Source organism: Drosophila virilis, chromosome 2 (assembly GCF_030788295.1).
Source record: "Drosophila virilis strain 15010-1051.87 chromosome 2, Dvir_AGI_RSII-ME, whole genome shotgun sequence".
NCBI classification, from domain to species: Eukaryota; Metazoa; Arthropoda; class Insecta; order Diptera; family Drosophilidae; genus Drosophila; species Drosophila virilis.
This window is the reverse complement of record NC_091544.1, coordinates 12228944-12242028: the sequence shown is the minus strand read 5'-3', so window position 1 is coordinate 12242028 and position 13085 is coordinate 12228944. Positions and strand designations below refer to the sequence as shown.

General features: G+C 43.8%; 3 protein-coding genes across 5 annotated transcripts; all 3 read right to left on the bottom strand.

Annotated features, from left to right (window-relative positions):
• Window positions 1-209: 209 nt before the first annotated feature.
• Window positions 210-2551, bottom strand: LOC6631276 (uncharacterized protein CG45076). Of its 2 annotated transcripts, none has more exons than XM_070206885.1 (3): window positions 2326-2551; window positions 1367-1440; window positions 210-1300 (listed from the first exon to the last, which is right to left on the bottom strand). In XM_070206885.1, the coding sequence occupies exons 2-3, from the start codon at window positions 1407-1409 to the stop codon at window positions 360-362; spliced, it is 984 nt and encodes a 327-aa protein (XP_070062986.1). In that variant the 5' UTR covers window positions 1410-1440; window positions 2326-2551; the 3' UTR covers window positions 210-359. The 2 variants fall into 2 exon arrangements, with proteins under 2 accessions (XP_070062986.1, XP_070062985.1); XM_070206884.1 differs by having other exon boundaries at window positions 1367-1443; window positions 2326-2550.
• A 682-nt stretch (window positions 2552-3233) lies between these two features.
• Rpt6R (Regulatory particle triple-A ATPase 6-related) lies at window positions 3234-4799 on the bottom strand. 2 transcript variants are annotated; one of them, XM_015171544.3, is made up of 3 exons: window positions 4651-4799; window positions 4422-4581; window positions 3234-4363 (listed from the first exon to the last, which is right to left on the bottom strand). In XM_015171544.3, the coding sequence occupies exons 2-3, from the start codon at window positions 4579-4581 to the stop codon at window positions 3309-3311; spliced, it is 1215 nt and encodes a 404-aa protein (XP_015027030.1). In that variant the 5' UTR covers window positions 4651-4799; the 3' UTR covers window positions 3234-3308. The 2 variants fall into 2 exon arrangements, with proteins under 2 accessions (XP_015027030.1, XP_002054061.3); XM_002054025.4 differs by having other exon boundaries at window positions 4641-4781.
• Window positions 4800-5797: 998 nt separating this feature from the next.
• LOC6631278 (sodium-independent sulfate anion transporter) lies at window positions 5798-8757 on the bottom strand. Its single transcript, XM_002054026.4, has 4 exons — window positions 7209-8757; window positions 6834-7136; window positions 6615-6760; window positions 5798-6551 (listed from the first exon to the last, which is right to left on the bottom strand). Exons 1-4 carry the CDS (start codon window positions 8326-8328, stop codon window positions 6222-6224), a joined length of 1899 nt encoding a protein of 632 aa, XP_002054062.1. The 5' UTR covers window positions 8329-8757; the 3' UTR covers window positions 5798-6221.
• Between the last annotated feature and the right edge of the window lie 4328 nt (window positions 8758-13085).

The following is a 13085-nucleotide window of genomic DNA, read 5'->3' as shown; positions in this document are numbered from 1 at the left end:
TGTAATAACGACTTTTTGAGATTTTCACTATTTTTTTTTATATATTATTTTGTTGAATTAATCTCATTTCAAGTAAAAAGCCTTCCGATTGAAAAAGCTTCAATGGTTTCCGAATCTGTATCCAAGAATTTGAATTGACATTATCAACCAAATTATACTTACAGACGATTTGTTCGCGTGCACTTCCGTACTATACTCTATAAGGCTCATTGTATAACTTAGAAGGGATCTGAATTTATTAAGTAACTGTCCAAACGCCAGACAAAAAAAATAAATATGTTATTTGAGTTAAACTTAAGTTAAATGCCGACCGCTGACCGTGGCCAAGAGACAGTTAGGCGGCCTGGTGGGGGCCTGGCCTACGACCGCTTGCGTTTGCGTGTAGACGGCGCCGACTCCGCCTCCAGATTGCGGTCGCTCTTGTCGTGAATGTGAACCGCTTCGCTGAGCTCAACGTTGGCGTGCAGCGCCGCATCGTTGGCATTTAGATGCGCCTCCTGAGCGGAGAGTGTTGCCTTCTCAGCCGCCTCGCGTGTTTCCTCGTAGTCCAGACGCGCCGCATAGGCCTGCGATTCGGTCTGCTCCAGTTTGCTCTTGGCCTGAGCGACCATATCGATTTGTGATGACAGCTCGGCGGCTGCCTCAGCGGCCGCCTTCTGGGCCAGCTCTGAGGCGGACTGTGCATTGTTGAGCGCTGCAGTCAGGACGCTTACATGGTTGATCGCCTGCTGGGCGGCATACTGTGCCGTCTTGGCGGAGCGTTTGGCCTGCTGCAGTTGGGTTAACTCAGACTCCACGGCCTTGTGCGCTTCAACAATCTGCTCCTCCAGGCGACGTAGCAGCACTTCCCGGCCCTTCAGTACAGCAACAGCTGTGCCCGCTGCTTGAGCGGCTGCCTGGGCCAGTGTGCTCTTGGCCACATAAGAGGCCTGTTTGCCAGCTGCATTCTGACTGGCCACAGCCGAGCTGGCCTGATCCGCTGAGCCCTTGGCAATGCTGCGCAGGCCATTGTCCACCAGGTAACCTCCGCTACCACTGCTGCTGCTGCTGCCACTGCTGTGACTGCTGTGCGAAATATAATCGGAATTCTCATAATGTGCGCTCAGCTGAGGATGTTGTGGCGGCTCAAACTCATCGTGGTTGATGGCTTCGAATGTGTACGGCGGCACCTCATGATCAATAACAACCGTTTGAGCGGATGCTGCAGTTTTTTGTGGCAACGGGGGCGGCGGTGGTGGCACATTCAAATGGTAATGGGCATCCTTTCGTTTCACCTTGCGTCCAAATGCTGGCACCTCACCTGTGTAGCCGGAACGAAAGCAGCTCCATTGAATACTCATATGCAAATCGTGCGCCCAAAACTTACCAAGCAGCAGCAGCAACAACAGCAAATGCAACATCAGTGACATCTCCAGAGTTTCTGTTTATGCAACGTGGCGGCTGCTGTGAATACGAAACAAACGTTTTTTATATAATCGGATGGCAGACAGGAAGCAGTGGCTGCTGCAGGTGCACGCTGTTCCTGTGGCAAGCCTATTGCTGTTGGCTTATCGAAAGTTTCGTTAAGGGGTTGGACCAAGAGTGCCCCAAGGCAAGCTCAAAGTTTTCCCAACTACCAAAACCGGTAGAGGTAACGGCTTTTGAAAATTTATTGACGGTTTTAACCTTTAAAAAGTCTGTTCGCTGAATCGAAGTCTTGGTGTAATAATGTAACTAAATTCACGTGACCTCGCTGAGGTCAATATACAAAATGTTTGCTACCTAGCTCGATCTACAATATTTCAGCTATTGCTTAGCCTTGTTCAGATTTGCTAGATAAGCTAGCTAGTAAAATTGATCAAGTTAATAAAAAAATGTCAAATGCCAACGAAGATATATAGACAGAAGTGCGACCCGCATGAAAGAGGGGCTTTCTTCATTAAATTACAAATCTTATGTTGTCCACAAGAAATCGAGCTAGATTGCAAAATGTTGCAGATGCTGTAATCCAAACATAATTAATGAGTCCAATCAACAGTTAGCAACAGAGTTATGTGGCAGCCAAATACAAGCTTTCCTTATATGCCATCAGAGAAATTCTAGAATTTCATCTTGTCAATTAACTGTGTCAGTCAGCTTTGGCAGCGATTGGGAGAGCAGAACCAGTTTACTTTTAAGGCCAGCACCGCTGCAGCCACCTTGCAACACACGCACACAGAGAGGCACACAAAACTGGACAGTGGCAACTGGAGGCAACATTTTAAAAGACAGTAATCACTCAATTTGACAGATATCCACACTGCACTTGCACAATCTTAAGCGGCTCGTTGCCCTGTGGACACTTACACGACACTTTCGGGTGGTGCGCGTTGTCAGAGAGGACGTCCTGCGTGGTGCACAGGCGAAACGTATCTAATGCGCGGTCAGCGCTTGAATGCCACACTAGTTGGTTCAAAGTCGATCGGCGGGTTCGTTGGAAAACGCTTTTACTTTCGTGTTGTAGCCAACGGAAATACAACAAAAGCTCCCGCTTGTAGATCCGGTAAACACACGTTGTCAATTGGCGGCGGGCGCCTGGAAGCGGCAGGCATTTATAAGCCAAGTGGCTGGTCGGTTGGGGCGCGTCTCCAGCGGCGACCCGCTCGACTCGTGTGCAATGAAAGTGCAAACCCGTTGCCCGTTTACTTTATGAGTTTGCAATGCAACGCAAATTGCTCCGCTTTGTTGGCGAAAAACAACAGCAGCATAGACAACCACAACAACAATAACAACTACTAGCCGGGTCATTGATTTCTTGCTGGACCATTGGGTAATTTGAAGCTGCTCGCGTGATGATGGTAGCGTATTTTTTAATTGCTTTGCAACGATTTAAACAACAGCTCAAAACTACATATTGAATATGACATCTGCCAGATATACTCGCGCACATATGTATTTGCACAAGGAAGTAGCCCGTGTCCAGGTCAGGTAATTTATGTAATTTTAACTACCTGTTTAACATACACACGGACAATTATTTTAGTGGGAGACAAAGAGAGATTTGAAGAGAGTTTATTAGATTGTCAACAAATGTGTTGTCTTACTTGAATTAATGAGAATCGCATAGAAGGGCAATATTTAAAAAAATTAGATCAACTTGTCAGCTGCTGCTCTACACTGGAATCAGAATATTGCCGTGATTAATATGTTTGAAATATTCCGTAAAGATTTAGGTATGTTCCATACAAGGGTGCAGACTGTTTGGCACATTCAAATAAGATTGATCAGCCAACATCGTTTATTGGGATAATTATGGAATACATAATAAAGCTAATTGATTTAAACGTGAACTACTTCCAGAACTTCTTCATGGACATATTACGCTCAGAGTCCTTCTGCATCACCTTGGAAACGGCCATTTCAAAGTCCTCCTGGGTGACATGGACACGACGCTCGCGCAGAGCGTACATGCCAGCCTCTGTGCAAACACCTTTGACCTCGGCGCCGGAAGCACCTGGCATCAGCTCGGCAATCTTACGAAGATTGATGCCGCGTGTGAGATTCATCTTGCGTGAATGTATATGTAGAATATCAACGCGTGCCTCTTCGCTTGGTGGCGGAAACTCGATTTTACGATCAATGCGACCGGGACGCAGCAGTGCCTGGTCGAGCACATCGATGCGGTTGGTGGCCATGATTACCTTTATGTTCTTGGACGCCTCAAAGCCGTCCAGCTGGTTGAGTAGCTCCAGCATTGTGCGCTGCACTTCCGAATCGGCGCCCCTGCCGGACTCCAAACGTGCCGAGCCAATTGAATCAATCTCGTCCATGAATATGATGGATGGCGCATGCTCCCGAGCCATGACAAACAGCTCACGCACCATACGTGAACCCTCACCAATGTATTTCTGTACCAGCTCCGAGCCGGAGACGCGTATGAATGTGCATTCGGTGTGATGGGCGACGGCGCGAGCCAGTAGAGTCTTCCCAGTGCCAGGTGGTCCATACAGCAGCACGCCCTTGGGCTGGGCAATGCCCAAGGCATCGAACAGCTCGGGATGTTTGATGGGCAGCTCAATGACTTCTTTGATTTCAGTGATTTGCTTGGACAGACCGCCCACCATTTCATAGGTGGAGTCGGGCACCTTTTCGACCATCATCAGCGAGACAAGTGGATCGACCTTGTTTGGCAAAATTTTGTGCAGAGTATAGCTATCGTGGCGCAGGGCCACACGGCTATTGGTGGTCACGTCGTTGATGTCAATATTCTTCTCCACATCGACAACGTATTTGCCATCGTGATGCACCTTAACCAACACCTTTTTCTTATCAATCGGCTTAACAACCTCGCCAACGTAGCTGCCCTGCTCCTGCAACAGCTGCAACTCCTCGCGCAGCATACGCACTGCAGCAGGAGGGTAAAGGGTAGTTGGCACTGGCAGCTCCTCAATTATTTCGCTTACCTTTCGAATTCAGCTCATTTCGCTGAGCCTCCAGACGCTGTAGATTACGCTGCTTCTCGGAGACTATAAACTGCAATTCGGCGATTTTTTGCTCAAAGAATGAGCTGAGCCCGTCCCCTTGTTTATCATTAGGTGGCTGCTTGGCACCCTCAATTTCCATCTGCATTTTTTTCCAAAAATCATAATTATATATAGTCCAACTCCTTTTTAAAAACTCACCGGTACTGACATTTTAAAATGTTTTTCTTACAAAATTTTCTCAAAATGAATAAAAAGCTGTGCACGAGCCCTTTGTCGTCGCTTTGTATGCTTTTATGATTTTTGTTTATATGAGACGGCAGTTTTTAATGTCAGTGTTGGAAAACGTTTGCACTGTGTGATTCCTGTCATTCTAAGGTTAGTGCTTGAAAATGCTTCTTTCCAAACTCGCTAGGTTTTGTTAGTGTTACAGTGGAACTTCGATTATGCGTGCTGCTCAACAATGAGTTCTTTGCATTAACAATTAAATTTGTTTTTTTTTTTCTGCATAAGAATAACATGAATATCTGCTAATTTATGATTAATTGCTCAGCGTTCCAGTCAAAATATGTTCCCATTTAATGGATTTCTGTATGACTTAATTTTATATTGGAAAAAAACGATAAGACTTTAAAGTGTGTTCTTTAATCTTAAAAGTTAACAGAAGCATTAGTTTTGATATGCCAAAGAATTTGCCTCTTGTCTGATAATAACTATTTTTCTCACTTTAATACAAGTAAGCTGCATACTAAGCCGAACCTCAGTTAATTGAATGACGATTTTCTTAAACTGCCACAAAGTATGTTACATTTTGCGCCTAACATGTTTGAAAATGTATGGGTTCTGATAATCTTATTTTATACAACCTTTTTTTTAAATAAAAAAATGGATTTCTGAGAATATTGAATACGTGACAAACAATAGTTAAATGAACCAGACACAATTTGTTCTAATTTGCGCGAATAAGAATTTAGGACCACCTTAGAAATCGCGCTCTTCAATAACTTAGGCATGCCCATTATCGCTGCCATATAGTTCACTTCAATGACGCAACAGTCAGAAACTATATAAAATATTAAGTGCTCACGACTTAATAGGTTTGAGTTATCCACAAACAGAAATTTCGCACATACATATGTAGGAGTTGAAAGTTATTATCTAATCGTGAATAATGCATTGCTCGGGCTTTTCATGGTTCGTCAATAAATCTTCTGGCTGGATCAATATGAAATCACGGCGCGTCAATTATTATTGGGAAAGTCTTAAATCTGTGCAATTTGTTGATAAGATATATTAAAAGCCAGGCGATGTTTAAATATGGAAACAGCAACCAAATGCTAGTGAAAGCAAATAACAACTTTAAGTGTTCCAATATTTGCGTGTTATATTAAGGCTTAGGTATAATTATTTAATACTATGCACAGCAATCAAGACAGATAACAATGAGGTGCAAAAATTTGTATTTTGCTCAACAAAATTCACAGCATTTTGCCAGAAATCAAATTCACAAGCGAATAAATAATGATGGATTGCTTCAACTTAAATGCTAATTAAATATACGGAAAATAATATTTGACTATTTGGCTGGACTGTTGATAATGATGTTGGTGACTTATGCGTGGGTTTTCATTCGTGTTTTTCTCCGCTTCTTTTCATTATAATAATTTTTTGCCTATAAGGAGCGAAACAAGTCGCTGGCCTTGCCAAAGCATGCAAAATTAAGCTAGCCGAGTTTTTGTGAAATAAATACAAAGACTTAAATTAATCTAAGACTAATCGAGGTTATGTCGTCTTCTCGCCCAACTTGGCATGCAGTGTGCTAATATCGTATATAGCCACTAGATCTTTGTTTAGACCCTCAAATACCTGAGCGACACGCGGCTGCAGATTGTAAAAGAACAGCGGCTGCTGACGCTGTGCAAAATCCATGACCATAGTCGATATGACCTTGGCGGCAGTGAAGTCTGCTCCATAGATATGCGTACAATCGATGACAACCGGCAGCGTCGATTTGACGCCCTGTTTGTTAATCACCTTGCGCACAAACTCCATGGATGGAAAGATGAGGCAGCGATCCGGCGTTAGCATTAGATAACGCTGGCCATCAGGTGTCTGCAAACGATAGAAGATTCGGTTAGCGAGTCATGGAGAAAGGCACATCATCTGACTACTTACGCTGAGCGTTTCAATGCGCAGCTTGGGACGCGCCGCCTGGTACAGAATGAAGATCACATTGATGCCAATGCCCACCAGGATGCCCAGCTGCAGCGGCAATACCAGACAGGCAAAAAAGGCGCCCAAACCAGGTATTAGATCCGTTTCTATAGAGGGTGAGCAAAGGAGCAGAAGTCAATTTTTGGCTAAAGTTCGGCATGTCCGCTTGTGACTACTCACTCTTGCTATGCCACATGGGCTTGATGACACGATACTGCACCATGAACACGACCGCAGCTATGATAATGGCTGCCAGCGCCGCCTTGGGTATATAGTAAAAGCAGGGCGTGAGGTAGAGCAGCGCAATGATGACTATGACGCTGGTGTAGAGATTGGATAGCTGGGTGCGCACACCGCTGGCATTGAGAATGGCGCCTCTCGCCAAGCCGCCATTGCTGCGCAGGCCCTGCACAAAGGAGTTGGCCACATTGCAAATGCCCGAGGCAATTAGCTCCTGGGTGGCATCCGTCGGCTTGCCATCCGCTGCACAGCAGTCAAAAAGTAGTTGCCGATTTAATAAAGGGAACTAACCATGAATAAGTACAAAAAACCTACCAAATGCCTGGACCACAGCCATCGTCTCGAGCAGCGCTATTAGTGGCACCACAATCAAGCCAGAGCCGAGTATGCTGACCATGTCCCAGAAGCTCTGCGCCTCCTGCAGCACCTCGCCACTTGTCTCGTTGAGCACAGCGTCCATGCTGAATGGCGGCGATTGAAAATGTGGCAGGCCCTTGGGCACAAAGCCAACGGTGCGCACCAGCTCCTCGTTGCCACTGACAGACAGCCAGTAGCCGAGCGCTGCGGTGCCGCAAACTAGCAGCGCATTGCGTGATGTGCCCACCGTCCAAAAGATGCCCGTGAGCAGCTTTTGGCAGGTGGATTTGTCCTGTTTGGGTCCCACACTGCAGCTGGCCAGGGCGCGTAGGCTGAGCAGCATTACAATACAGATGAGGCCCAGTCCAAAGTCCGGCCAGCTAATGTTGTGTATGTCATTGATAATACTTATCCACACTTGTAGGAAGGTGTTGCCGCTGGTGCTTATGCCCAGCAGATCCTTCATCTGTGAGCTGAAGATGATTAGCGAAACGGCGCTGGTGAAGCCCGCACCCACCGGTCCCGAGACAAAGTCAATGAGAAAACCAAGCCGAAAAACGCCCATCAGTATTTCAATGAGGCCAGTGAGAAAGGTGAGCAACGTGGCCATTTGCCAACTGCCGCCGGCAATTTGAAACGAAAGCAGCGCCGAAATCGCAGTCGGACCAATGGGCACATCCTTGCTGGAGCCAATGAATATATAGATGAAGCAGCCCAGAAAACAGGCGTACAGGCCATATTGCAGATCCAGGCCAGCAATGCCTGCATAGGCCAATGCCTGCGGTATCACAGTAAGGGCCACTGAAATGCCGGCAACAATGTCTCCAAAGATATAATCCTTTTTGTACTGTGGCAGCCAGACGAATATGGGAAAACGTTTCTCCAGCGTTTTTCGACGAAATATATTCGCCCAGGTGCTGCGGCAACAGTCCTTCCAGCCGCCCGACAGCGCCTGCTCCTCCTCCTGCTGCACAATGCAGTCGCGTGACGTGTGGTACAGCGTATTGGTGGGTATATCCACGGATACATCGGCGCCATTGAAGGCGCCATTAACATGCCCTGTATCTTTGGCTGTCATCTCAAATGACGTCGTCGACGTAACACACACACACAGACACACACAACACTTATGTGGCGCTGAAAGTTCGAGTATTTGATATTTATTGCGCTTTGTTATTTATATTTTTTTTTTGTTTTGTTTTGTTTTGCTTCTATTTGGCTTTGTCAGCGATGGCTTCATCTACGGCTTCATCTCATTGGCACTGTCACTGTCACTGGCAGCAATCACTTCACTTCTTGCCGGGCCCGAGCACGGAATCCAAACCGAATACCAAAAGCCAAACTATTCGCGAGCGCGTTAAGTGCGGGAATGAAACAAAATCGAGATCGAGATCGAGCCAGAAGCGGAGGTAACATCAACAGCAGCAGCAGCAGCGCGCAACTGTAGCCGTCGTTTGGAGCGCCGAGCGATTGGGAACTGATTATAAATAGGTGCGAGTCGCGAGTGGCAATCCGCTCGTGTCACCCGGCAGTCGCCGCCCAGCAGCAGCGGCAGCAGCGGCAGCGACAGCAGCAGCAGCAGCAGCAGCAGCGATATTCGAGACCAACCGCCGGCTTTCGTTAGAGCAACAAAAATAAAAACAAAATATTTAAAAAAAAAAAAAAACCGGCTTGTGTCTGGGTACTTTTCGTCTGTGGTCTGGTTGTCTCTCGAGTGCTGGGTCGCCGAGTATCGTGTAACAGATCCAATCCGAAGAAATGTTAATTGAGGCTTCTTCTGAATGTGGTGTGCGTCTTATAACCTCACCAGCCCGTGGGGGGGTTCCCAGCAGGTCGACCAGTTAACTGGCACTGGCATCATTTTAGGGAAAATCAGGCTTTTCAAGTTTCATACATGCACGTGCTGGGCACAACAACAATGCAAATCCCACTGAGCTGATCGCATTGTAAGCGATTTCACAGCAGAGTCACATGACTGTTCGCAACGCTCAATTGCCCTGAAAGTCCAGATGTAGAGGCCATAACTTAAAAAATAATAAACACAAATATCGGAGAGCTCTTGGCATTCTTGAAATGTATATTATTAATTTTTTAAATACCATTCTGTGCGGAATGTTGGTATTAGATGACAATTGAATACATAAATAAATTAAGAACTTAATAGGTTGGGAATGTTTGTGCAATTCCAGCAAAAAAGAAAAACACTTTTCTCTGCTATAAACAATTATTATAAAAATTCCATTTTTACGTATAATAAATAAATAGGAAATTTTATAGCATATTTGACAAATAGTTGTTAAAATTTTGAAATAACGTTTAGTTTTGCTAAACACCAAGCAAATAAACTTAACAGAATCTTTTCACTTGTGTCCGTGAAATTGAATATATTAAAGGTACCCATTTACGAAAAGTCATTAATAGCCCTTCAATAAGTGCCCCACTTGATAAGTTTTACAGCACTGGAAATCGCGAGGGGAAATTAATCAACAGGTGGTAGCAGGTGTGGGGGTGGCGAAGGCGGCGTCGGCGGCGCCGACATCATAAAACAAACATTGCAACCGTAAATAAATCAGCTTTGAAGTGCGGCCGCCATAAATCAGTTGTGAATATGGCTAAGATAAAGGCAATTTTTTTTTTTTGGCAAGCTAATCAGAATAATGCCAAAAGCTAACCCTGTCTATCAACTAAGACAGGAAATGTTTTATATTTCGTTTTAATATATGAATAATATAATATTAATTAGCCAAAGATGTCTCGCTTAGTTCGATGATTCTTCCGTATCTCGAGCTCGGCTTGGAATTATTGCGTTTGCATGCAAAAAGATTTATTAGTTTGCAGAATTCACGACCTGCTTAATATAGCAATTGGATTGCGGGGGTTTCACGATGGGGTTTTCCTCAATGCTAAGCGAATTAACTTATGCAGGTCGTGTGTAGGCTGAGTTATGATAAATTGTGTCGGGGGAAATGCTGGAAAGAATATTTTTGAAATTTTGTCGGGAACTGCCTTTACAATAATAATATAATTATTGATGGAAAAATACGTTAATTTGTAACCTACAATTTATTTTAGATAAATAGCCCCCCAAGCAGGCAATCAATCAAATATAATAAAAAGCACGCAGACCCGCACACATCTAAGCAGACACAACACACACACACACACACACACACACACCCACACACACACACATAGACTGAAGAGCAGCAGCCAAGCTTGGAAAGCACGTGTTGAACGCCTGATAAAATTGGCGTTGAAGCAAAACATGAGAAATCTTTAAAATAACGAATGCGAACGCAAAACAAAAAAACATAAAAACAATCAACAAAATGTTTCTGCTGATTATATCATGCCGAATGCCAAATACACTATTTTCTCACAATTATAAAAGAGTCGTTTCAGGAAATGTTGCTTAAATTTTAAGCAATATGGAAATGAATTAAAGCGAAAAACGTTTCGCACTTAAATCAAGAAAGATGCGCTGTTATCTGCACACCGAAGATTAAATACTCTACTACAACTATATGCCATTGCAGTGCTTTATTTCCGACCGGGTTTTCCCATGGCAGCGATATGATATGGGAAACCCAGTTAATACGGCTTTCCAAAGTTTAAGTTTTGCTGAAGAAAACGTTTAAACAAAAACTCATTTATTGACTTCTATATCACATAAGTAGTCCAATCGTGATAAGATTTTGCTAATATATAAGGAGTCTGGTGAAACGCGAAAGTGCAAAGTTTGATTAAGGCAACTCGAAAGCCAAAAAGGGAACTTCATTTTCAATTGGCAGCCATAAGATTTATTGCTGCGTTCCGTTTGCCAAAAAAAAAAAAAAAAAAAAAAACAGCAGATCTTGATTAAATTGACTTGACTCAGGAATCTATAAAGTCCTACCTGGCGTTACACATTTAATAACAGAATTATAATACCCTTTACAAGGTATTTGAATCATTTCGAAGTCATGATTGGCTAAAAATTGCAAATTTATGGGTAAAATTTTAAGCAGTATGAAAATTAAAGCGAAACATATTTTGGCTTGTGAAAAAAGGGAAATCTCTCTAGAACTAGCCAAACAGGTAGCTGTGGCTAATGTGAACATAAGTTGAATGTTGTATGTCTATGAAAACAACTTATATAACAAATCAATTTAGACAATTTGCCAAAATGCTTTGTCATCATTGTTGACTGGTTCGCAAGTTATTAACCCTAATTATGGCATTGCTGAAATACTTTTCGAATACTTTCTGAATGCTGTCCGAGCACTTTGTGAATGTACATGAATATGCATCGCGTAGGGCTGTAGAATTGTGCCTTTAGCCTTACGGGCATTCACAGTCACAGCCGCATTGTGATTTATTAAAAGCAATATAATAATATTATATGTTTCACGTATTCGCAACTTTTGTGCGGTCAGATTACGTTGCTCATACGACGCGTTGGCCGTGCCGCGGACTAAGTGAGTGAGAGGCGCAAATTAAATATTGAATAACAATTAAATGTGCATATCTAACTGCGAATCACTAAAAACAATTTGCAATAAAATATATTTAATTGCAATTTCGTTGGCGTGCTGCTAATTATTTTTCTCAAGCCCAGCGTCAAAGTCGCAGCTCGAAATTGAAAGCTGTCCAGAAATTTCTCACAGCAATTAGCAGATTAATCAAAACATCAACGGGCCAAAAATATATATATATATAGCCCGAAAATATGCTTTTATAGTGCCGACGTTAAAGATCATAAAGCCCAAATTAGGACCCTTGGATATGTTAGTGGCACACGGGCGATTTGATGCGGCATGCCACAGATAAGAAACTGTCATCACAAGGCCCATCGATGGGAGCTGGGCTGGTCTGGGCTGGGCTGGTAGGCAATTTGTATGCATTTCAGCTGCATATTTGCTCATTTTTTATGGGGTACACGTAACGCCAAACAAAAGTAACTGTAACTCCAGTAAACACAAACAATTGTGCCAACAGAGCGCCAAGTCAGCTGATCATTATAATCGCAATCATGAGCACGACTAAGTTAGCGAGTCAAATAAAACTGTTAATTGTGCTGGCGATTAATTTGAACAATATCAACATGCATAAATAGCAGCAGTAGCAGCAGCAGCAGCAGCAACGACTATCACAATGGCATCAACTAGGCCCACAGATTGCGGGTTATGCAATCGGAGCAAGCATTCGCTCGAGTGCAGTGGAATGCATTGAGGCATGTAAATTAGTTGTCGCGAGGCTTCACGTGACTCACCGGCTGTCTATAACAATATCGGATAAACATATTTAACTCGGCTTAAATACGTATCTCAATGCAATATCGATGATCGTGTTATGCAATTCGCCGGCGCAGCGTAGGCTTTGAGGAAATCACACACAACACAGTGACACCTTACATTATTTAAGGCCCGAAATGCGTGTCAGGGTCTACAGCTTGGACCAAGTTCAATGGCAGCGATAATAATAAATACGAATTATTAACCAAATGCGGTAGCTGTTCCGGTTGCTTTCGTCGGCTGCCTTTAACTAATGGCAAATGCTCAGCTTTAAACATTTGATTTTTGTAGATGTTTATTATTATTTTTATTTAAACGAATGCGTCAGCAAAGCGCCGAAATCTTGGCCCAAACACTGTCTGGCCTTAACGAGCATTCATAATCATCAGCTGCACGTTGTTTACAATCTTTGTATCACTGTGCATCCCCGCCTGGCCGCAAATGTTGCTAAATTGATTCGATCACATGACTGAATCCAATTGCCGACAGTTGAGAAGAGCAAAAACTGGATACCCGAGTATATTTGTACCATGGCGCATTTTGGGTAGTCAGTCTCATTGAG